This window comes from Hyla sarda, chromosome 1 (genome assembly GCF_029499605.1).
Source record: "Hyla sarda isolate aHylSar1 chromosome 1, aHylSar1.hap1, whole genome shotgun sequence".
NCBI lineage: Eukaryota > Metazoa > Chordata > Amphibia > Anura > Hylidae > Hyla > Hyla sarda.
In genome coordinates this window covers 389702435-389725191 of record NC_079189.1, presented here as the reverse complement: position 1 = coordinate 389725191, position 22757 = coordinate 389702435, and the positions used below count along the sequence as shown (strand labels likewise).

The window sequence follows — 22757 nt, the reverse complement described above, 5'->3', positions numbered from 1 at the left end:
CAGCATGCCCAGACAGCCAAAGGATGTCTGGGCATGCTGGGTGTTGTAGTTTTGAACATCTGGAGGGTCACAGTTTGGTGACCACTGTTACAGTGGTGCCCAAACGATAGCCCTCCAGATGTTGCCAAACTACAACTCTCAGCATGCCTAGACTGCCCAGGCATGCTGGGAGTTGTAGTTCTGTAACATCTGTCCCTTCAGATTTTGCAATTTTCATGAAATTTTTGAAAATTGCTGCTCTACTTTGAAGCCCTCTAATTTTTTCAAAAAGCAAAAATATGTCCATTTTATGATGCCAACATAAAGTGGACATATTGTATTTGTGAATAAAAATTTAATTTATTGTGAATATTCATTTTCCTTACAAGTAGAGAGCTTCAAAGTTAGAAAAATGCAACATTTTCATGAAATTTGGGGATTTTTCACCAAAAAAGGATGCAAGTAACGCCGAAAATTTACCACCAAAATAAAGTAGAATGTGTCACGAAAAAAACCGCTCTCTGAATCAGAGTATTTGGTAAAAGCGTTTTCGAGTTATTAATTCGTAAAGCGAAGGTGGTCAGAATTGCGAAAAAGGGCTCAGTCCTTAAGGTGAAAAAGGGCTGCGTCCTTAAGGGGTTAATCCTTTCAGTACTTATGAGCTGATGAAGTTGAGTTGTTCTTTTCTGTCTAAGTGCTCTCTGATGCCACGTGTCTCGGGAACTGCCCAGTTTAGAAGCAAATCCCCATAGCAAACCTCTTCTACTTTGTGCAGTTCCCAAGACAAGCAGAGATGTCAGCAGAGAGCAGTGTTGCCAGACAGAAAACAATAACTCAACTTTAGCAGCTGATAATTATTGAAAGGATTAAGATTTTTTAACAGAAGTAATTTACAAATCTGTTTAACTTTCTGGAGCCAGTTGATATATATTAAAAAAAAGTTTTTTCCTGGAATACCCCTTTAAGTTTCAGGTGAGAGCTAAACTGAATCTTTGGCCTAGGTGCAGGAAAACCTAGCTATGCCTCTGGATGGCTCAATGACATGGACCAGTGGATCCTCCATGTGGAGCTTTCCTCTGCATGTGAGGCCTAAAACGAAGAAAAAAAAACATAGGCCCAACCACAGTGTGCAAGTACATATTACTAAAATAGTTAATAACGTAGTACTATTTAATCCTTACCGCTGACCCTCTAGGTCCCCAGCTGTAGCTATAGTTGCCTTTATTTTCACACTTAACACCTGCAGAGGAGGAGATTAGATCCGGGAATTCTTCATCATATTCTTCATCATCCTGCGTGGAAGAAGAATTGCAAAAAATAAAAGGTGCTTTCTTTTACTTAAAATGTAACTGCATATATGTAGGAAGTATTTCCCTACTTAAAGTTGACTGTATAGGGCTTGGCTGTATTTGACGCTGAAACTATGCAAATTAGGCTTTGGAGCCCACTAGGCGTTTCTCTTGCCTGCTGGGGAAACATGGGGATTTAACATATATCGCCACTGAATGGTCAATTAACTGATGAGAGGCATGTACAGATTTAGGATCATGAGTTCTATTCAGCCATGCCCTTATTGTATACCCTAAAAACCTGCTGACATGCCCGCCTTAACATACAATATACTGTACACAGCTATTCCAGCTATCAACAATATATTATACAAGTGAATAAGTTTTAAAGGCATAACATCTATATTAACCCCTTAAGGACTCAGCCCATTTTGGCCTTAAGGACTCAGACAATTAAATTTTTACGTTTTCATTTTTTCCTCCTCGCCTTCTAAAAATCATAACTCTTATATATTTTCATCCACAGACTAGTATGAGGGCTTGTTTTTTGCGCGACCAGTTGTCCTTTGTAATGACATAACTCATTATATCATAAAATGTATGGTGCAACCAAAAAACACTATTTTTGTGGGGAAATTAAAAAGAAAAATGCAATTTTGCTAATTTTGGAAGGTTTCGTTTTCACGCCGTACAATTTATGGTAAAAATGACGTGTATTTTTTATTCTCTGGGTCAATACGATAAAAATGATTACATTATTACATACTTTTCTATTATTGTTGTGTTTAAAAAAAATCACAAACTTTTTAACCAAATTAGTACGTTTATAATCCCTTTATTTTGATGACCTCTAACTTTTTTATTTTTCCGTATAAGCGGCGGTATGGGGGCTCATTTTTTGCGCCATGATCTGTACTTTTTTTTTGATACCACATTTGCATATAAAAAAACTTTTTGGACTTTTTTTTTCGTTCACGCCGTTCACCGTACGGGATCATTAACATTTTATTTTAATAGTTCGGACATTTACGCACGCGGCGATACCAAATATGTCTATAAAATTTATTTTTTACGCTTTTTGGGGGTAAAATAGGAACGGACGTTTTACTTTTTTTGGGGGGGGGGGAGGGGATTTTTCACTTTTTTTTACTTTTACATTTTTTTTTTACACTTGAATAGTCCCAATACCATGATTGCTAATACTGATCTGTTCTATGTATAGGACAAAGAACAGATCAGTGTTATCGGCGATCTTCTGCTCTGGTCTGCTCGATCTCAGACCAGAGCAGGAGACGCCGGGAGCCGGACAGAGGATGGTGAGGGGACCTCCGTGCGGCGTTCTGAATGATCGGATCCCCGCAGCAGCGCTGCAGGCGATCCGATCATTCATTCAAATCGCGCACTGCCGAAGATGCCGGGATTAGTATTGATCCCGGCACATGAGGGGTTAATGGCGGACGCCCATGAGATCGCGGGCGTCGGCCATTGCCGGCGGGTCCCCGGCTGCGATCAGCAGCCAGGATCAGCCGCGCATGACACGGGCATCGCTCAGATGCCCGCGGTTATGAACAGGACGTAAATGTACGTCCTGGTGCGTTAAGTACCACCGCACCAGGACGTACATTTACGTCCTGCGTCCTTAAGGGGTTAAATAGAACAGTCACTGAAAAAGAAACCTCCTATAAACAAAAAAAGCAAGTGTTGTAGGGAATTTCAGTCAGAGAAATGTACTGAACATCTATAGGATATGTCATAATGTCTTTTAGATACGGGTCCCATCTCTGGGACCCAAACCAATGTTAAAATTGGCATGGTCAGATTAAAAAACCTTTTATATGTTGTACATCTTGACAAAACATTAACCTTTCTAATATACATAAGAAAATGTTATTTCCTTTTTATAGAAATCATGGCTTCTAAAACATGGCTTTGTCCAAGCTGAAGTACAGGCATGGACAAGGTTCAGTAAGTGAGGGTGGGCTAACACTCCTCTCTCCTGTCTGATAGCACTCCTCTGTGTTCTCTCCTGTCTGATAGCACTCCTCTGTGCTCTCTTCTGTCTGATAGACAAAAGAGAGCACAGAGGAGTGCTATCAGACAGGAGAGAGCACAGAGGAGTACTATTAGAAAGAAGAGAGCATAGAGAAGTCCTAACAGTACTCCTCTGTGTTCTCTTCTGTCTGATAGCATTCTTCTGTGCTCTCTCCTGTCTAATAGGACTCCTCTGTGCGCTCTGTCTAATCGTACTCCTCCGTGCTCTCTCTCCTGTCTGATAGGAGAGAGCACAGAGGAGTGCTTGTCCACCCTCAGTTACTCGACTTTGTCCATGCTTGTGCTTAAGCTTGGACAAAGCCATGATTTTATAAGCAATGAGTTCTATAAAAAGAAAATAGAATTTTCTTATGAAGTATATTACAAAGGTTAATGCTTTGCCAACATGTACAACACATAAAAAAGTTTTTGTATCTGACAGTGCCTATTTAAGGATGTTGGTTCCAAAAACTGTTCCCTAGTAAGATAGTTGTTACATTCAGGCTTAAAAAGAACAAAGAAGTGGCAACACATTTACACGTTTCTTTCCTTTCACTTCTATGATAGCAAATGATAGCAAAGATGATAATACTTTTAGAACACTGAATTCTGATACACATACAGGACATAACAAATCTATTTGACATGATTACTCGAATCTGTGATAAATGATCTTCAAGGGTTGTGGTTGTAGCAAATAACATGCGAATACTACAAGGAAAAAATATTCGTTTAAAAAAAAAAAAAATGACACTCTATACCAATAATCACCAGCCAGACCTGAAATTTTGGAGGCTCTTGATAGACAATGTTCTCATTTGTGGTCTTCACAGTTTCTGGCACTTCACTGTTATTTTTCTTTTTTCGCTTTCTTTTTTTCTTTGCTACAACTTTTTCACTTTCTTCTTCTGTTGCTATGTGTTTTGGTGTTGGTGACAGCTGCAAAAGTGAACCAATGGCAAATCATTTATAAAAAGGTAAATAAATGAGGGTGTCAAACAATAAGGGACATTTATCAAGGCTTGTAGAAATCTTTTCTGTGTACAATTGTCACACAAATTATGCATTTGTGCAAAAACTGTGCTTGGGGTTGGTTAATTTTGCTCAAAGCTGATTTTCTACACAATTTTGCGTTTTTACTTTACAGTGGTCAGATATTCATGAACTGCGACTTTTTTAAATTGTCGCAAAACAACACCACAGCAGACATGGCTAAGAAAACTGCCTTTGAAAAGCATTTTCAAAAAGTTACTAATTTTTTTTCGCAACTGTCACTTTTGGTGCAAAATGGTCCCAGAGGCGTAGGAATCATACAAAATTGTCTTCTGAAGTGATTTATTGTTTTCTTGTCTATGTGCGCAAAATTTAACAACCCCCCCCCCTCTGATAGTATGATAAATATTAAGCACATAAGCAAAACCAAAGCAAAATAGAATGACTTCAACTCACTTTCCAAAGACCACAATGATAAATGTCCTTTCTCTACAGCCAAAGCTCCCCAATATCAATGTTTCCCGAGATCAACACACTGCTTAGAAGAAAGTGAAGATATCTTGATGTTACATAAGTGTGGAATGTCATTTCAAACAGGACTTCCCATTTTGAGTGGTCGCTCACACATCTATGAAAAACTCACAAGTAGGTTCTGTATAAAGTCCCCATACCAAAACAAAAACTCAGAACTGACTATATAAAAAAAGAGGCTGATCCATTCTGCTCTTCACCCCCATATTTGTTTAGAATATGTTTATTTCCATTCACACTGCGATGTTTTGGTGCAGATTTTTCATGTGTCCTTTGTTTTTGTCCCTAAAAGCAGAAGCAAATTCAAAAGGCTTGACAACTGAAAGTTTTACTCATCTTTTATGCTAACTGTTAGTCCTCCATCCATACATAGGAATATAACAGTAAGGGTACTTTTCTGAACTTCAGCTGTTAACCTACCAAGAGCCATTCAAGTAAGGAGTGGTTCAGCCTCAGCCTTGTATTTGTCTAGAACTAGGTACTTTCTAAGCGTAAAGTGATTTGTCATATTATATTATATGTTTGTGTGACAACTTTGTGTATTTAGATATTACAGATTCTGTTACCATCAATATATTTCCGCAGGTATACGCCATGCAAACATATTAAAAGTTTTGATTATTTGGTGTCAGTGTTCAGGCCCTGACCTATTGCCAGGTAGAGACGGAATAAAGCGTTCTCTCCTGGCTCTGTACCATGTCCCCAAGACTGTCTCACAATGCAAGTCTATAAGACAGTCTTGGTCCCAAAGACAGAGAGCAGAGAGGGAAGTGCTCAGCCATGCAATTTTATTCCCACTCATACTAGTGGTCGAAAACTCAGACCAGAACTAAACAAAACTTTTGAAAAACTATTTGAAAACACACCAATTGGGCTTAGGATGAAATAAAATCAATTTTATTAAGAAATATATAATATGAATAATTGATATAACATAAATCAATACAAGAAAAGACAAAAATGTCAAAGTGCCAAAATACAGGGAAGGCGATGGGGTAACAGGTGAATACCTATACTGAGAACCCTACCTATCTAGGTGGGGGACTCCAATCTCTATGTGTGGATGGGGGTGGGAGAAATATACCAATGATGATTACTGGTAAGTGATTAGTAGACCTCTCTTACCAACGAGTTTCACCCCTTAATATTTGGGGTTCATCAGGGATGAGAGAAAACCACAACCATTTAAAAATAGATAGCAACAATCCAGATAAATAAGATTGCAAAAAAGTATGGCACATAAAATGATGATACTTATTGATATTTGGCATACAAATTATGTCCGTCAAAATATGCTGTATGTAGTCCAGTGGTTGGTCACAGTCAGTGTGAAGGTAAAGATAATGTAATTGACCGTATAGGGGGCTCAATAGAGGGCTCAGTAGAAAACACAAATATACAATTGTAGAAATACCATAGTACATAAGTAATATGATGAACACATAAATAATGCAGTTAGCTTTGATGGTTGATTCAGAAAGAGAGTTTTCAATATGTATTTCACAGAGATGCCTTAACGGTAATCTTCTGATATTGTGGTGAGTATAAACAACCCCTATTGGTGGTCACTCAAGGCCAAGGTCTTAGGAGGTCCCCGATTATGCACCTATCATGACCAGTCCAACCATATATAGAGAAAGATGTATCAGGAAGGGCTGACGTGCTGACCAAACACTGAATGATGAATAATGAAAATGAGGCACTGGCAATAGATGAAGATACAAAGTTGTGGACAAAAGGTGTCCATAGGATAGGTCTCCTGGGGATCACAGAACTTGGAAGAATGGCTGCCGATGCATCCAAAGACGCGATTTTTTGCAATCTTATTTATCTGGATTGTGGCTATCTATTTTTAAATGGTTGTGGCTTCCTCTTATCCCTGATGAACCCCAAATATTAAGGGGTGAAACACGTTGGTAAGAGAGGTCTACTAATCACTTACCAGTAATCATCATTGTTCTATTTCTACCACCCCCATCCAGACGTAGAGATTGGAGTCCCCCACTTAGATAGGTAGGGTTCTCAGTATAGGTATTCACCTATACTATTATTATTTCATCCTAAGCCCAATTGGTGTGTTTTTCAATTCTGTATATTTTCACCAAGGGATACATCTATCAAGGTGGCTCTGGGTGCCATCATATATTACCCAACGTTGTCCTTTTTGTAAACAAAACTTTTGACATAAAGAAAAAAAAAAATAAAAAATAAAAGAGAAATATGGAAGGAAGGTAGCTCACACCACAAGAAAAAGTTGATATAAATAAATATGCCAGATGAGTACTAGTGTATAAAGTTGCGTACACTATGCAACCTGTAGAGCAAATATACAATAAAAAGAGAGGGGACACTTTCCTCAAATCTGGTCTTTCATGTGCTCACTAATAGGAGTATAAGCAGTATTATGATACTGAATGTTCACAGTCAGATTACAAAAATTCAAAGATGCAATTTAGATAAGAAAAAGATAATATTTATTATAAAAATATAAATATATATGGCATTATCTGCAGGGCCCTTGCAGAAATGCTGATAGATATATAAGGATAAAATACAATAAAATCTTTATGTAAAAGTACATATTATGCAATCTATATTGTTAAGCCTCTATTGAGAAATAGTGTGCAGGCAATGTGCACACATTGTATGCGATAAGCAATGTAAAGCGTCCGTAGCGTACAAGTCTATGTTGGTATATAACAGTGGAGAGCCTATGGTCCATGTAGTAGTTACTATGTAACTATAGAAATACTTGTAGTCCGTGCAGTCGCTAGATAACTAGTTGTAATAGTTCAGGACAGTTTGTCTCACCCGTCCTGGTGTGGTCCTGCGGAGCTCTCTCTACTTACCCGCTGTGGGTTCCAGCCTGGATGCCTAGTCACTTCCTAGGTTTAGTCGTCAGCGTCGGCGAGCCAGGGGAGGAAGAGGTCTGCTGGCCGGCGTGTCGGTAAATTGCTTTGTGAGCTGTGCGCACCAGGAGTGGATACAGTTGATTGTAGCTGTATCTTTGCTTCAGTATGCGGCTGTTATAGATTGCTGTATAACGCAATTCAAGATCTGCTGGATCTCTTTTTCAATAGCGATATGCCAACTGTGTGGGTGTGCAAAACTTATATATGTGTTGCTTACCTTTGATTGGGCCATTTTGTTTTTAGTAAGACCTGTTCTGGATTAGAACCAGGGTTGCCCAGGGGTGATGTTAAACTCTGTACCGAATAATGGCCAGGAATGGATTTATAAAGGAATATTTAATTTATATTTATATTGTATTTATAATGGATTAAAGCTACCACAATTTTTTCACCTATTTTGTGTGCTGCAACCGCTTTTTGTTCTATATATATATTATATATATACCGTATTTATCGGCGTATAATACGCATTTTTTTAGGCAAAAATTTTTGCCTAAAGTCTATCTGCGTGTTATACGCCGATAAGCCGCTGCAGTTCAATGATGGCTTTTGCAGGTCCAGAGACCTGCCGTCGCTGGCAGCTTCTCTGCCCCTGCCTATCCTGGGGTCCAGAGACTGCCGGCGCGCTGCCCCATTACCTCCCCCATCCCCCCGTTTTTCTGACCCCGCAGAAGCCTCCAGGCCCGCTTCTCTCCCCCTGCCTTTCCTGGGGTCTAGAGCCCTTCTGCCGCCGCTTCTCTCCCCCTGGCTATCGGCGCCGCTGCCCCATTGCCTCCCCCATCCCCGGTTTTATGATTACCTGTTGCCGGGGTCTGCGCTGCTTCTGGCTCCGGTCCGCGGTGCTTCTGGCTCCGGTGTGGCGTCTATGCGTCATGGCTATGCGCTGCGCTACGCAATGACGAGTGACGTCCCTGATGCTGTGCAGCTGGCAGAGGACGTCACTCATCCTGCTTCACTGACCGCAGCCCGCAAGACCCGACACCGGATCTGGCCTGGCCTGCCGAGAGCTGCTAGGTAAGGAAGATGGGAGAAAATATATATCTCAAAAACAGGGGGGAAAGGGGATGATGAGAGGGGGGCCATGATGAGAGGGGGGCCATGATGAGACAGGGGTGGGGGAATGATAAGACAGTGGGGGAATGATGAGAGGGTAAGGGGGGGGGTGGATGGGTGTAAATGTGGCACAGGGGCTGGTAAAAGGGGAGGAATTATGTGGCACTGGAAGGGGGGGCCAAACTGAAGTTCAGGCAAAATTAAAGTTGGAGGGATGATATGGCATTTAGTCTGTCATTTATATTATATGTATTTTTTTTTTTACTTAAATTTCCCTATTAAAATGGGGGTGCCTGTTATACGCCAGTGCGTGTTATACACCGATAAATACTAGGGATCGACAGATTATCGGTATGGCCGATATTATCGGCCGATAATCACGATTTTGGGCATTATAGGTATCGGCAATTACCTTGCCGATAAGCCGATAATGCCCCGCCCCCACCGTACCGCGGCCGCCCGACCCGCCGCACCGCACCGCCGACCCACCGCACCGCGTCGCACCCCCCACCGTAGTGCTGGGCGGTATAACAGTATGGGTTTTTGCCCACACCGCTATACCAGTAGGGCGCCTCCCCCACCCTCCGAGTCAATAAAAAAAAAATTAAACTTACCCGTAATGGGGGTGGTCCGGGCCATCCATCCTTCGTGTAGTGTCCGGCGGCATTCCGGGTGAACCGGTCCGGGCTGTCCTTCTCCGGCAGTCATCTTCTCCTCTCCGGGCAGGCTCCGGCTTAGTACGCTGCATAGACGCCGCTACGCCATGACGTCAGGTGCATCGCTGCACACGGGCGTCACTGCGCAGCGGCGTCTATGCAGCGTACTAGGCCGGAGCCTGCCCAGAGTGGAGAAGATGACCGCCGGAGAAGAAGGACAGCCCGGACCGGTTCACCCTCCACCCGGAATGCCGCCGGACACAACAGGAAGGATGGCCCGGACCACCCTGACAGGTAGGGGGATAGAAGCGTGGGGCGGTGGCAGCCTCTGGCACCGCAAAAGCCACTGCAGTGCATTGATTTAAAGAGCCCGCTTTAAATCAATGATCTGCAGCGGTGTCGCGGGGGGATAAATAGCCGATAACTTATACCGATATTCCGGTATAAGTTATCGGCTATCGGCCCTAACCTCCACCGATTATCGGTATCGGCCCCAAAAAACCGATATCGGTCGATCCCTAATAAATACGGTATATGAATAGATACCCTGAGGAATATTTTCTAGGGGAGAGCAGGTGACGGCGGGGCTGATAACAGCCTGGCTCACGACTCCCCCCATTGAACCGGGACCTGTCTCCTGCTAGACATACCGAAAAGTTTTTAGATAAAACCGAAAATTTGTAGTTCGCCATTAAGTCCTTTCGGTGCTAGGGTTTCCATTTCAAAAATATATTTCAATTCTACCCTATACATTTTGGAGATGAAGCTACCTCCTCTTCAATCTGGTTTTACGGATTGTATATCAGCAAACTGTGTACCTCTTATATGGCAGTTGTGAAAAGTCTTGTAATGTGCAGATAATGTAGGATTTTCGTAACCTCTTTTTATGTAATAAAAGTGTTCAGCTATGTTTTTTGAGTGTGTGTGACCTTCTACCTATATACTGTTTGTTACAAGGGCAACTGATAATGTAGATGTTTTTACTGTTGCAAGTGAGGAGTTCTTTGATAACATGTTTCTTCTGGTTTGTGGTGGATATGATATGGTCTGCTTTATAGGGAACTCTGTGACTTTGCAGTTGTTGCATTGATTGCATCGGTGAAAACCAGCGATTCCTGAAATGGTAGATTGAACCAAAGTGTTGGGTTGTTCCTGTCAATTAGCGGTAGCTGCAATTTTTAGACCTAGATTTGGTGCTTTAGTAAAAATGACTGGTGCTTTTGAGGGGAGAGATGGGCCTATAATTTTGTCAGACTGTAATAGATGCCAATGTTTGATAACAATTCTCTTGATTTGTTGGTGTAATGTATTGAAGGGTATGAAGAGTTTTGCTTGTTGTGGGATAGTTTGTTGTGGTATGGGTTTATCTTCAAAGAATGATTCTCTATTTTTGGATCTTAGCTTTTTAGAATGAATTATGTAGTAAATTGATGGGATATTGTTTTTGTTGTGACTGTTCGGTAAGTATTTCCTCTTTCTCAACGGTTGATATCCGTGCAATTTCGCTTTATGTGCTGTATTGGCCATAGGGTATATTTATGAGCCACTGAGGAAGATGGCAACTAGAAATGAGCGAAGTTACAGTGATTCCAGGTTTGCACCGAATTCCGGAGTGAGAGTGAGTTCCTTCCAGTCCATACATATTACACACACACATATATATATATATATATATATATATATATATATATATATATATATATATATACACACACACACACACATATATACACAGTGCATAGTGAAAGTATTCGGCCCCCTTGAACTTTTTGATCTTCTGCCACATTTCAGGCTTCAAACATAAAGATATAAAACTAATTTTTTGTGAAGAATCAACAAGTGGGACACAATCATGAAGTGGAACGAAATTTATTGGATATTTCAAACTTTGTTAATGAATAAAAAAACTGAAAAATTGGGCGTGCAAAATTATTCAGCCCCTTTACTTTCAGTGCAGCAAACTCTCTCCAGAAGTTCAGTGAGGACCTCTGAATGATCCAATGTTGACGTAAATGACTAATGATGATAAATAGAATCCGCCTGTGTGTAATCAAGTCTCCATATAAATGCACCTGCACTGTGATAGTCTCAGAGGTCCGTTTAAAGCGCATAGAGCATCATGAAGAACAGGGAACACACCAGGCAGGTCCGAGATACTGTTGTGGAGAAGTTTAAAGCTGGATTTGGATACAAAAAGATTTTCCAAGCTTTAAACATCCCAAGGAGCACTGTGCAAGCGATAATATTGAAATGGAAGGAGTATCAGACCACTGCAAATCTACGAAGACCTGGAACTTTCAGCTCATACAAGGAGAAGACTGATCAGAGATGCAGCCAAGAGGCCCATGATCACTCTGGGTGAACTGCAGAGATCTAAAGCTGAGGTGGGAGACTCTGTCCACAGGACAACAATCAGTCGTTTACTGCACAAATCTGGCCTTTATGAAAGAGTGGCAAGAAGAAAGCCATTTCTTAAAGATATCCATAAAAAGTGTTGTTTTAAGTTTGCCACAAGCCACCTGGGAGACACACCAAACATGTGAAAGAAAGTGCCCTGGTAAGATGAAACCAAAATCGAACTTTTCGGCAACAATGCAAAAGTTATGTTTGGCGTAAAAGCAACACAGCCCATCACCGTGAACACACCATTCCCACTGTCAAACATGGTGGTGGCAGCATCATGGTTTGGGCCTGCTTTTCTTCAGCAGGGACAGGGAAGATGGTTAAAATTGATGGAAAGATGGATGGAGCCAAAAACAGGGCCATTCTGGAAGAAAACCTGATGGAGTCTGCAAAACACCTGAGACTGGGACGGAGATTTGTCTTCCAAGAAGACACAAATAAATAAACAAATAATCATATCCAGGTGTTAGAATGGCCAAGTCAAAGTCCAGACCTGAATCCAATTGAGAATCTGTGGAAAGAACTGAAAACTGCTGTTCACAAACGCTCTCCTTCCAACCTCACTGAGCTCCAGCTGTTTTGCAAGGAGGAATGGGCAAAAATTTCAGTCTCTCAATGTGCAAAACTGATAGAGACATACCCCAAGCGACTTACAGCTGTAATCGCAGCAAAAGGTGGCTCTACAAAGTATTAACTTAAGGGGGCTGAATTTTTTATTTGTTAAAAAAGTTTATAATATCCAATAAATTTTGTTCGACTTCATGATTGTGTCCCACTTGTTGATTCTTCACAAAAAAATTACAGTTTTATATCTTTATGTTTGAAGCCTGAAATGTGGCAAAAGGTCGAAAAGTTCCAGGGGGCCGAATACTTTCACTATGCACTGTACATACATACACCTATCTAAATGTCTAGAAACTGTAGAATATCCGTTCTACATATATGTATGTAATATCTAATAAACCAGCACTATAACCTGCAGGCCCCTGCACAAACATACAGACCATAATTCCATTTCACAAATATTGGCACCTTGGTCACTATCTATTATTTATATTTGATATGCATCTTTATTTATTCACATTTTATGGTTGTGTGTATATTTAATATACTTTTATGTTTATTACTATAATTTTAGATCTACATCCATGCAAATGTTTTCATTATATATGTATATGCACTTCATTCTATTTTTTACCTGCGTTACACACACATATATATATATATATATATATATACACACACACACACACACACACACACACACACACCCACCCTTATATGTCCAATCCATATACATATGCAGCATATATCCATTCCTGGCCATTATCCGGTACAGAGATTAACATCACCCCCTGGGCAACCCTGGTTCTAATCCAGAACAGGTCTTACTAAAAACAAAATGGCCCAATCAAAGATAAGCAACACATATATAAGTTTTGCACACCCACACAGTCGGCATATCGCTATTGAAAAAAAAAGAGATCCAGCAAATCTTGAAATGCGTCTAGCCCCCTCCCATCTTATACAGCAATCTATAACAGCCGCATACTGAAGAAAAGATACAGCTACAATCAACTTTATCCACTCCTGGTGCGCACAGCGCACAAAGCAATTTACCAACACGCCAGCCAGCAGACCTCTTCCTCCCCTGGCTCGCCGACGCTGACGACTAAACCCAGGAAGTGACTAGGCGTCCAGGCTGGAAGCCACAGCGGGTAAGTAGAGAGAGCTCCGCAGGACCACACCAGGACGGGTGAGACAAACTGTCCTGAACTATTACAACTAGTTATCTAGCGACTGCACGGACTACAAGTATTTCTATAGTTACATAGTAACTACTACATGGACCATAGGCTCTCCACTGTTATATACCAACATAGACTTGTACGCTACGGACGCTTTACATTGCTTATCGCATGCAATGTGTGCACATTGCCTGCACACTATTTCTCAATAGAGGCTTAACAATATAAATTGCATAATATGTACTTTTACATAAAGATTTTATTGTCTTTTATCCTCATATCTATCAGCATTTCTGCAAGGGCCCTGCAGATAATGCCATATATATTTATATTTTATAATAAATAATATCTTTCTTTTCCATCTTTTAATTTTTGTATATCCGACTGTGAACATTCAATATCATAATACTGCTTATACTCCTATTAGTGAGCACATGAAAGAACAGATTTGAGGAAAGTGTCCTCTCTCTTTATTGTATAAAGAAAAGGCTCCTCTAGGCTCCACAATGAAAACCCCCTTCATAAATATACTTGTAAAAACAGTACTAGATAGTCAAGTGAAATAAACTTATAAAAAGATTGTCTAAAGGTAACACACACAACTCAAAGTGCACGTGCAAATTTGACATGTCTTAGATAAAGTGATTTTTTTTCTTTTTTTATACCAACAGCTACAATTTTAACCCCCTTAAACAAGTACTGTTAGATTCAAAAACGTTATATGTTGTACATCTTGGCAAAACATTAACCTTTTTAATACAATTTTCTTATGAAGTATATTTCCTTTTTTATGAAAATAAATGGCTTATAAAATCATGGCTTTGTCCAAGCTGAAGCACAGGCATGGACAAAGTCCAGTAAGTGAGGGTGAGCTAGCACTCCTCTGTCTGATAGGACAGGAGAGAGAGCACAGAGGAGTGCCACCAGACAGGAGAGAGAGCACAGAGGAGTGCCACCAAACAGGAGAGAGAGCACAGCGGAGTGCCATCAGACAGGAGAGAGCACAGCGGAGTGCCATCAGACAGGAGAGAGCACAGCGGAGTGCCATCAGACAGGAGAGAGCACAGCGGAGTGCCATCAGACAGGAGAGAGCACAGCGGAGTGCCATCAGACAGGAGAGAGCACAGCGGAGTGCCATCAGACAGGAGAGAGCACAGCGGAGTGCCATCAGACAGGAGAGAGCACAGCGGAGTGCCATCAGACAGGAGAGAGCACAGCGGAGTGCCATCAGACAGGAGAGAGCACAGCGGAGTGCCATCAGACAGGAGAGAGCACAGAGGAGTGCCATCAGACAGGAGAGAGCACAGAGGAGTACCATCAGAGAGGAGAGAGCACAGAGGAGTACCATCAGAGGAGTGCCACCAGACAGCTTCAGCTTGGACTGGTGTTTTTTATATAAAAAGGAAATAAAATTGTGTTAGGAAGTATATTAGAAAGGTTAATGTTTTGCCAAGATGTACAACATATAAAAAGTTTTTAAATCTCACAGCACTTGTTTAAGGGGTTAAATTGTATCAGTTAGTATAAAAAGCCAATAGGTACAATTGTCGGCCGTGGCAGCCTCCGCTTCGTGCAGGGGTCGGCTCGGCACACCCCGCTCACAGGGAGAGCCAGGACCCCGTGCAGGAGATCGCAGGGGGTCTCAGCGATCTAAAAGTTTTTCAGCGTGACATATCTCCTTTAAGGATGCCATTATTTCCTTTTTATTTTAAATGGGCACTGTCAGATACAAAAACTTATATGTAAGTGAGGGTGGGCTAGCACTCCTCTGTGCTTTCTCCCGTCTGATGGCACTCCTCTGTGCTCTCTCCTGTCTGATAGCACTCCTCTGTGCCCTCTCCTGTCTGATAGGACTCCTCTGTGCTCTCTCCTGTCTGATAGCACTCCTCTGTGCTCTCTCCTGTCTGATAGCACTCCTCTGTGCTCTCTCCTGTCTGATGGCTCTTCTCTGTGCTCTCTCTCCTGTGTGATAGCACTTCTCTGAGCTCTCTCTCCTGTCCTATCAGACAGAGGAGTGCTAGCCAACCCTCACTCACTGGACTTAGTCCGTGCTTCATCTTGGATAAAGCCACGATTTCTATAAAAAAAAGGAAATAACATTTTCCTATTATGTATATTAGAAAGGTAAATGTTTTGCCAATATGTACAACATATCAAAAGTTTTTTATCTGACAGTGCCCATAAAAAAAAAAAAAGACCATGGGTCCCTTTATCACATGACCATGTGTAACTGTAGCAGGAACCAAGCCTTACCTTATTGTAACCTTGTAACGTTAGATCCTTGGGCTTACTCTGTGCAGAGAAGGTAGTTTTTATTGAGGTAGGTGAAAAGATTACATTTTTTGGAGGTTGCTTCACTTTGCTAGCCCATGACAGCGTCTGGGAAGGTCTTTCAGTAGACAAGTAGGCCATATCTAGGGAAGGCAAAAAAGGATGAAAGTTGTGGAGAACTGCAAAGGGAAACCTAGAGAAAAACCTGACACACAAGAGCATATGCTCTGCTCTGTAATGCCCCGAACATATAGTCAATAATCATCCATGACTGAATGTTCAATAGGCAGCATGTTCTATATTTGTATTAGACCAAATATTTTCCCAATAGAAGTAAAAAAATTTTTTTTAAAAAGCCAAAATATAAATTGCTTTTATTTGTATCTGTAGGACTGTCTAAAATATTAACATGGGACTAGGTATAATGAAAACAGAAAGAATTCTAAAAATATTTATCTGAGAATGAATCAAATAAATGTAAACAGCAGCCAGCACCTGGACTTGTTACTGCTTAGGGGTCGTTCACATTGATGTCCGCCTCCGTTATTTCATGCCAGTTCTTTAATCTGTTCAAGCCATTTGCAAATGATTGTAAACGGACCCCATTCATATAAATGGGATTGTTGTACAATCCTTTGTCATCCGTTTGGTTTCTGTTACATTTTTTTTTTTTTAAGGAAAAAAAGATGGTGCATGCAGTATTTTCTCCCCTAAAAAAATTTAAGAGAAACGGGAATAGGGAAGAAGAGGGGATGGAGGCAGGAATGCTCACAATGCCAGCTGGCGCCTCCATAGTGGAAAAGAGCTTATTCTACTTTCACACTGGCGCTGTGCCTTGTGACTGAATGGCCGTTAGGCTCTTCCCCAGCCTTTAACCCCTTAAGGAACCGGGCTTTTTCCATTTTCAATTTTTTCTCCTTAACTTTAAAAAATCATAACTCTTTAAAATTTTCACCTACAATTCTATATGATGGCTTATTTTTTGCATCACTAATTCTACTTTGTAATGACATTAGTCATTTTACCCACAAATCTACGGTGAAAAAAAAAAATCAATGTGCGACAAAATTGATGAAAAAACACTATTTTGTAAGTTTTGGGGACTTCCGTTTTTACGCAGTACATTTTTCGGCAAAAATGATACCTTATCTTTATTCTGTAGGTCCATACAGTTAAAATGATACCCTACTTATATAGGTTTGATTTTGTCGTACTTCAGAAAAAAATCAAATACATGCAGGAAAATTTATACGTTTAAAATGGTCATCTTCTGAGCCCTATAACTTTTTTATTTTTCTGTGTTCAGGGCGCTATGAGGGCTCATTTTTTGCGCCGTCATCTGAAGTTTTTAGCAGTACCATTTTTGTTCTGATCAGACTTTTTTATCACTTTCTATTCACTTTTTTGTGGTATAAAAGTGATCAAAAATGCGCTATTTTGGACTTTGGAATTTTTTTGCGTGTACGCCATTGAACGAGCGGTTTAAAAAGTGGTATATTTTTATAATTCGGACATTTCCGCACGCGGCGATACCACATATGTTTATTTTTATTTACACTTTTTATTCTTGGAAATGCCGGGTGATTCAAACTTTTATTAGGGGAAGGGATAATTTAAAGGGTTAATGATTTTTTTACACTTTTCTTATGCAATATTATAGCTCCTATAGGGGGCTATAACATTGCTTGTACTGATCTTTTACACTGATTCATCTCCATAGGAATGGATCAATCAGTGTTTTCGGCGATTTAATGCTCAAGCCTGGATCTCAGGCTTGAAGCATTCAATCGGCGATCGGACTGCAGGAAGGAAGGTAAGAGACCTCCTCCTGTGCTACAGCTGTTCCCGGATGCCGCAATTATACCGCGCCGATCCCGAACAGCTCCCTGAGCTAACCGGCAACTTTCACTTTCGATCAGTGCCGCGCGCTATTAGAGGCGGGTCCCGGATTCACTATGACGCCGGGCCCCCCGCGATATGATGAGGGGTCCCCGTGTGACCCCGCGTTATATCGCAGGACCGGGACCCAGGACGTACCCATACGTCCTGGGTCCTTAAGGGGTTAAAGGGGTATTCCAGGGAAAAAAATTTTTTATATATATCAACTGGCTCCAGAAAGTTAAACAGATTTGTAAATTACTTCTATTAAAAAAATCTAAATCCTTCCAATAATTATCAGCTGCTTAAGTTGAGTTCTTTGCTGTCTGGCAACAGTGCTTTCTGCTGACATCTCTGCTTGTCTCGGGAACTGCACAGAGTAGAAGAGGTTTGCTATGGGGATTTGCTTCTACTCTGGACAGTTGCCGAGACATGTGTCATCAGAGAGCACTTAGACAGAAAACAACTCAACTTCAGCAGCTCATAAGTACTGAAAGGATTAAGATTTTTTAATAGAAGTCATTTACAAATCTTTTTAACTTTCTGGAGCCAGTTGATATATAAAGAAAGAGTTTTTTCCTGGATAACCCCTTTAAGGGCCATTATCGGGATGGCGCACAACGGGTTCCGATGGATCCCATTCACTATAATGGGATCCTTCGGGGGCCGTTACTTTGTAGCAGCAGAAAAAGACGGCACATGCAGTAATTTTCTCCCGCTATTCCCCCGACGGCTGTCATACTGCCATGTGCGAACGGCAGGGTGAAAGAAGCCTCATTTGCATATTAGCAACAGAGGCTTTATCTCACTGAGCTCTTTCACACAATGGAGGCGCCAGCTGGCATTGTGAGCATCCCTGCCTCCATCCCCTCTTCCAGCCTCCATTGCGCAAAATAGCTAATTTGCATATTAACAACAGGTGCTCTATTTCACTAACAAAACAACAAACACTGATTTACTCATATTCATGCATATCGGTGTATGGGGTTTAGTGCGGGTAAACAAGCTGTCAGATTCCCTTATAGCAGTGGTCATGAATTTACCATATGCGACTTGTTGCACAATTTGTCACTAAACTACAACAGCCTAGACCTGGCTTACAAAACTGCATTTGTAAAAAGTCATACATTTTGCACAAAAGTTTAAAAAGTCTCATAAAAAGACTGAGAGGAGGAACCAGTGGTGTACTGAAGTGTCATTTAAAAAAAAATGCACAACCACCATATCACATGACACGCAACAATTTCATAAATTTGGTGATGTTTCTCTCCAAAATGTCCAATGAATTCCAAAGGAAACCACTCACGTGACCATAGCCTAAGAGGGCAGATACAATGTTGTTGTTTCTTCCGTATGGCAGCGCCCCCTGGTGTTGGCAGCTCAGATTGCACCACCCATACATGCATGAATAATATGAAGGCCGCCCACACTGAGGAAGTCATTACATTTACTCCACCTAAAGGAAACACACAGCTTGAAGACACTTATTGTAACTTGTAGTGGAGAAAGTGTACTATACCTACCCCCGGACTGCACGGCAGCCATGTTTAGTATAAAAACCGAAAGCGCTATTAGTTCCCTTGTGCTACAAGCCAAGCGCCCGTTCACTAGCACACGTCATTCCCGGGAAACCGGAAAAACAATCGTGTGGCGCAAGACAGTGACTGGCGTGACGTCAGCGCAGGCGGTAAACAGTGACGGAGGAGAAGCGCGCCGTGCTGTCTCCAGACAGGCGGACATCTTTGTGAAGCCCACGTATGGACCTCTTTAGAATAATGGCACATAGTCAGAGACTACTACGAGTACTGCTCTGTATTTCCCCTTTGTAGTCATACTGCTGCGACTATGTCACAGGTTGAGCTTTATACAGAGGCTGTGAAGTCACTGGCAGATGTGCATGGGGTTTGACATCATTCCTGTCACGATAACATCAGCCTTTAACATATACTACATATAGAAAATGAGCCCACATGGTGTTTACAAACCAGGATGCATGCTGGGAGTTGTAGTTTTGCAACAGCTGAAGACACCCTTGTTTGGAAACAATGATGTAACATCTTAAGGGTACGTTCACACATACAGGATCCTGCACAGATTTGATGTGCAGGAGTTGTAACTGCAGATTAGAAGCTGTGCTCAGTCATTTAGGTTACACTGAAATCTGCAGCAGAAAATCCTCTGCGTCAAATCCCGAGCATCAAATCTGCGTGCGTGTGAACGATCCCTGTAACTCGATATTCTCACCTGTGACAGTGACATTGCTCTTACCTGAGGTGCAGGTTGTAGCATCTACAGCTAAGAGAACTGACAGTGCCGCTTGCCAGTCACCGGCTGAGGCAGGACATGGCTGAGCATGCCGTCAATTGGTCTTGTCCAAGAAGGTGGGGGCCAGAGCATGCCGAGGACGAGTCCCGTACAGGAGAGTGTGGGGGGCCCCAGCGGTCGAACCACTGCAATCAGAAACGTATCCCCTATTATGTGGATATGGGATAAGCGCCTGATAAGTTCAGTTCCCCGGAGTGCCCCTTTAATGACCAAGCCTGTTACAGTATTCTGTGCATATTTAATGTGTGGGATTTGAAGGCGTGTTCAGTCATTTAGTTTACATTGAAATCTGCAGCACCAAATCCTGCGCAGGGTACTTAGGGTACGTTCACGCGTACAGTATCCTGCACAGATTTCATGCGCAGGATTTTCTGCTGCAGATCTCAAGGTAAACTAAATGGACACAGCTTCTAATCTGCAGTTACAAATCCTGCACAGGATCCTGCACGTGTGAATAGACCCTAATCCTGTATGTGTGAACGAAGATGCAAGAATTTGTGACATTTTGTTTTATCTTCTTTGACTTTAACTAGTGTGTCACATATTTATACATACAGGGGGAGATTTATGAAAATCTGCATAGAGAAAGAGATTTTTTCTTTTTTTTTTCCCCAAGGCCTTTTAAAAAAATGAAAGAAGCGATGTGATTGGTTGCTATGGGCAACTGCTCCCCTTTTCCTCTACACAGGTTTTGATAAATCTTCCCCACAGTTCATAGGTTATTAAATTGATACTTTCATAAGTACTTTATTTTGAAAGCTATTGTTTTTTTTTTAAAACATTTTGTTTTTATGCAAGGTTTGCTGAGGTGCCAGAACATAAGAAATACCCCATTTTAACAATTAGACCCTCAGGATGTTCTCCATGTGATGATGTGGGGGATTTGCCAGACACAGCAACCCTGGTAATGTCAGCTTGGTATCTGGCTGAGAATAAAAATATGGGTAACTGCACAAGTTTTTTGCATAAATAATTAAATATAAAAAAAAAAATAAAAAAAACATTTTTATTCTCAGCCAGGTACCAACCAAGCAGCAACAGCCTGATTTTACCAAGGAGGGTGAGGACCATTGCTACTGGCCCTCATCAGCCTAAATAATGCCAGCCTGTTACCGCCTAGGCCCAGGAGCGCAATTTTTGACACTCCTGGACTTTTGGTACTAACTCTTCCGGGTACCCCTGTGGCAGTGGGTACTTGGGGATATTGCTAAGCCCTGTCTATAAGAGAGCTTCTGCTGCTAAGCCTGTAAAGTAAATGAAGAAGAAAAAAAAAAACACATTTTAAAAACTTTTATTCCAAAAAACCCTCCCCCACAAGCCCTCGTTAACTTTTTTATTAATAGTAAAACAAAAAAAATGCAGGTCATCGTTGTAGTCCACTGAATCCGAAGTAGTCCTCTGCATACACGTATCTGATATGAGTAGAAAGAAAAAACACAAAAAATTGGTAACTACATTTATGGCGCTCTCCCCTGGAGAGAACGTTCATACAGGGAACTTCCAGCTGTTGCTAAACTACACCTCCCATCATTTCCAGACAGCTTTTGGCTGTCTCGGGAATGATGGGAGTTGTAATGTAACAACAGCTGGACGCTCCCTGTTCCTAAACTAGAACTTCTTTGATGGGAGTTGTCATTTAGCAACAGCTGGAGGCACCCTGGTGCTATAATGGCTCCTGGGCCAACCGCCCGCATCTCCCACCTGCCCGCTAGTTGTTGCAACTACAACTACCAGCAAGTAAGGGCATGCTGGGAGTTGTAGTCTTGCAACAGCTAGGGGGCGGTGCCTGCTTGCTGTTGCAAAACTACAACTCCCAGCATGCCCTTACATGCTGTATTTTCAACAGCACTGACCCTCCGCAGCCTAAATAACGCCAGCCTGTTACCGCCTAGGCCCAGGAGCGCCATATTTGACTCTCTGGGCCTGTTGGTATCGGCTCTTCCTGGAACCCCTGTGGAGGTGGGTAACAGGGTAATAATTGGGGGTTAGCGCTTGCTGGTTTCAGGGTCCAACACTAAGCCCCAGCTAAGTAATGGACTATTATGGACATTTATCAACGGGTTTAGTCAGGTTTTCTTTACTATAATTGTCGCAAAATTATAGTGCAACATTTTGACTGGAAAGCGAGAAAAGCAAGTTTTCCAAAAATTAACTACGTAGTAATAATTTTAAAATGGACTACGGGTAGTCATTTATTTATTAACTGCGACAGTCGCAACTGCGCAAAAAAAAGTCGCAACAGGGTTAAAAATTGACTAAATTTACTCCAGCTCAGACATGGAGCAGAAAAAGCTACTACCAAAGTAAAAAAGGAAAAATTGCTTACGTGAAAGAAAATTATCAACAGGCTGAAACCAGTTGATAAATAAGTCACACATAAGCAAAAAAAATGTAAGGAAAAAATTACTAAAAAAAAGAATACATAAGCAAACATTGACAAATGTCCCTCTATATGTCTATAAAACAGCTTCCACTACCAAGCTATATGTCTATAAGACAGCTTCCACTACCAAGCCTGAAAAGTAATAAAAAAAAAAAAAAACACAAGTTAAAACATTTTTATTAGAAAAAAATACTCCCCCACAGTGTTGCACTATTATATTCTAGTGACCTGCTTGGGGACCACTGTTCAGATGTGCGCTTTCTGCCGCTGGATCCACGAGGATGACGCCTGTCTGCATCTCCACC

General features: G+C 41.4%; 1 protein-coding gene across 1 annotated transcript in view; it reads right to left on the bottom strand.

The window, feature by feature from the left end:
* Positions 1 to 19419, bottom strand: part of SECISBP2 (SECIS binding protein 2) — a 46373-nt gene extending 26954 nt beyond the window's left edge. Inside the window, exons 1-4 of the mRNA XM_056525421.1 lie at positions 19268 to 19419; positions 15849 to 16009; positions 4080 to 4238; positions 1161 to 1271 (exon numbers count right to left, since the gene is read on the bottom strand). Coding sequence (XP_056381396.1) covers positions 1161 to 1271; positions 4080 to 4238; positions 15849 to 16009; positions 19268 to 19289 — 453 coding nt within the window. The 5' untranslated portion in view covers positions 19290 to 19419. The remainder of the gene's footprint in view (positions 1 to 1160; positions 1272 to 4079; positions 4239 to 15848; positions 16010 to 19267) is intronic.
* Between the last annotated feature and the right edge of the window lie 3338 nt (positions 19420 to 22757).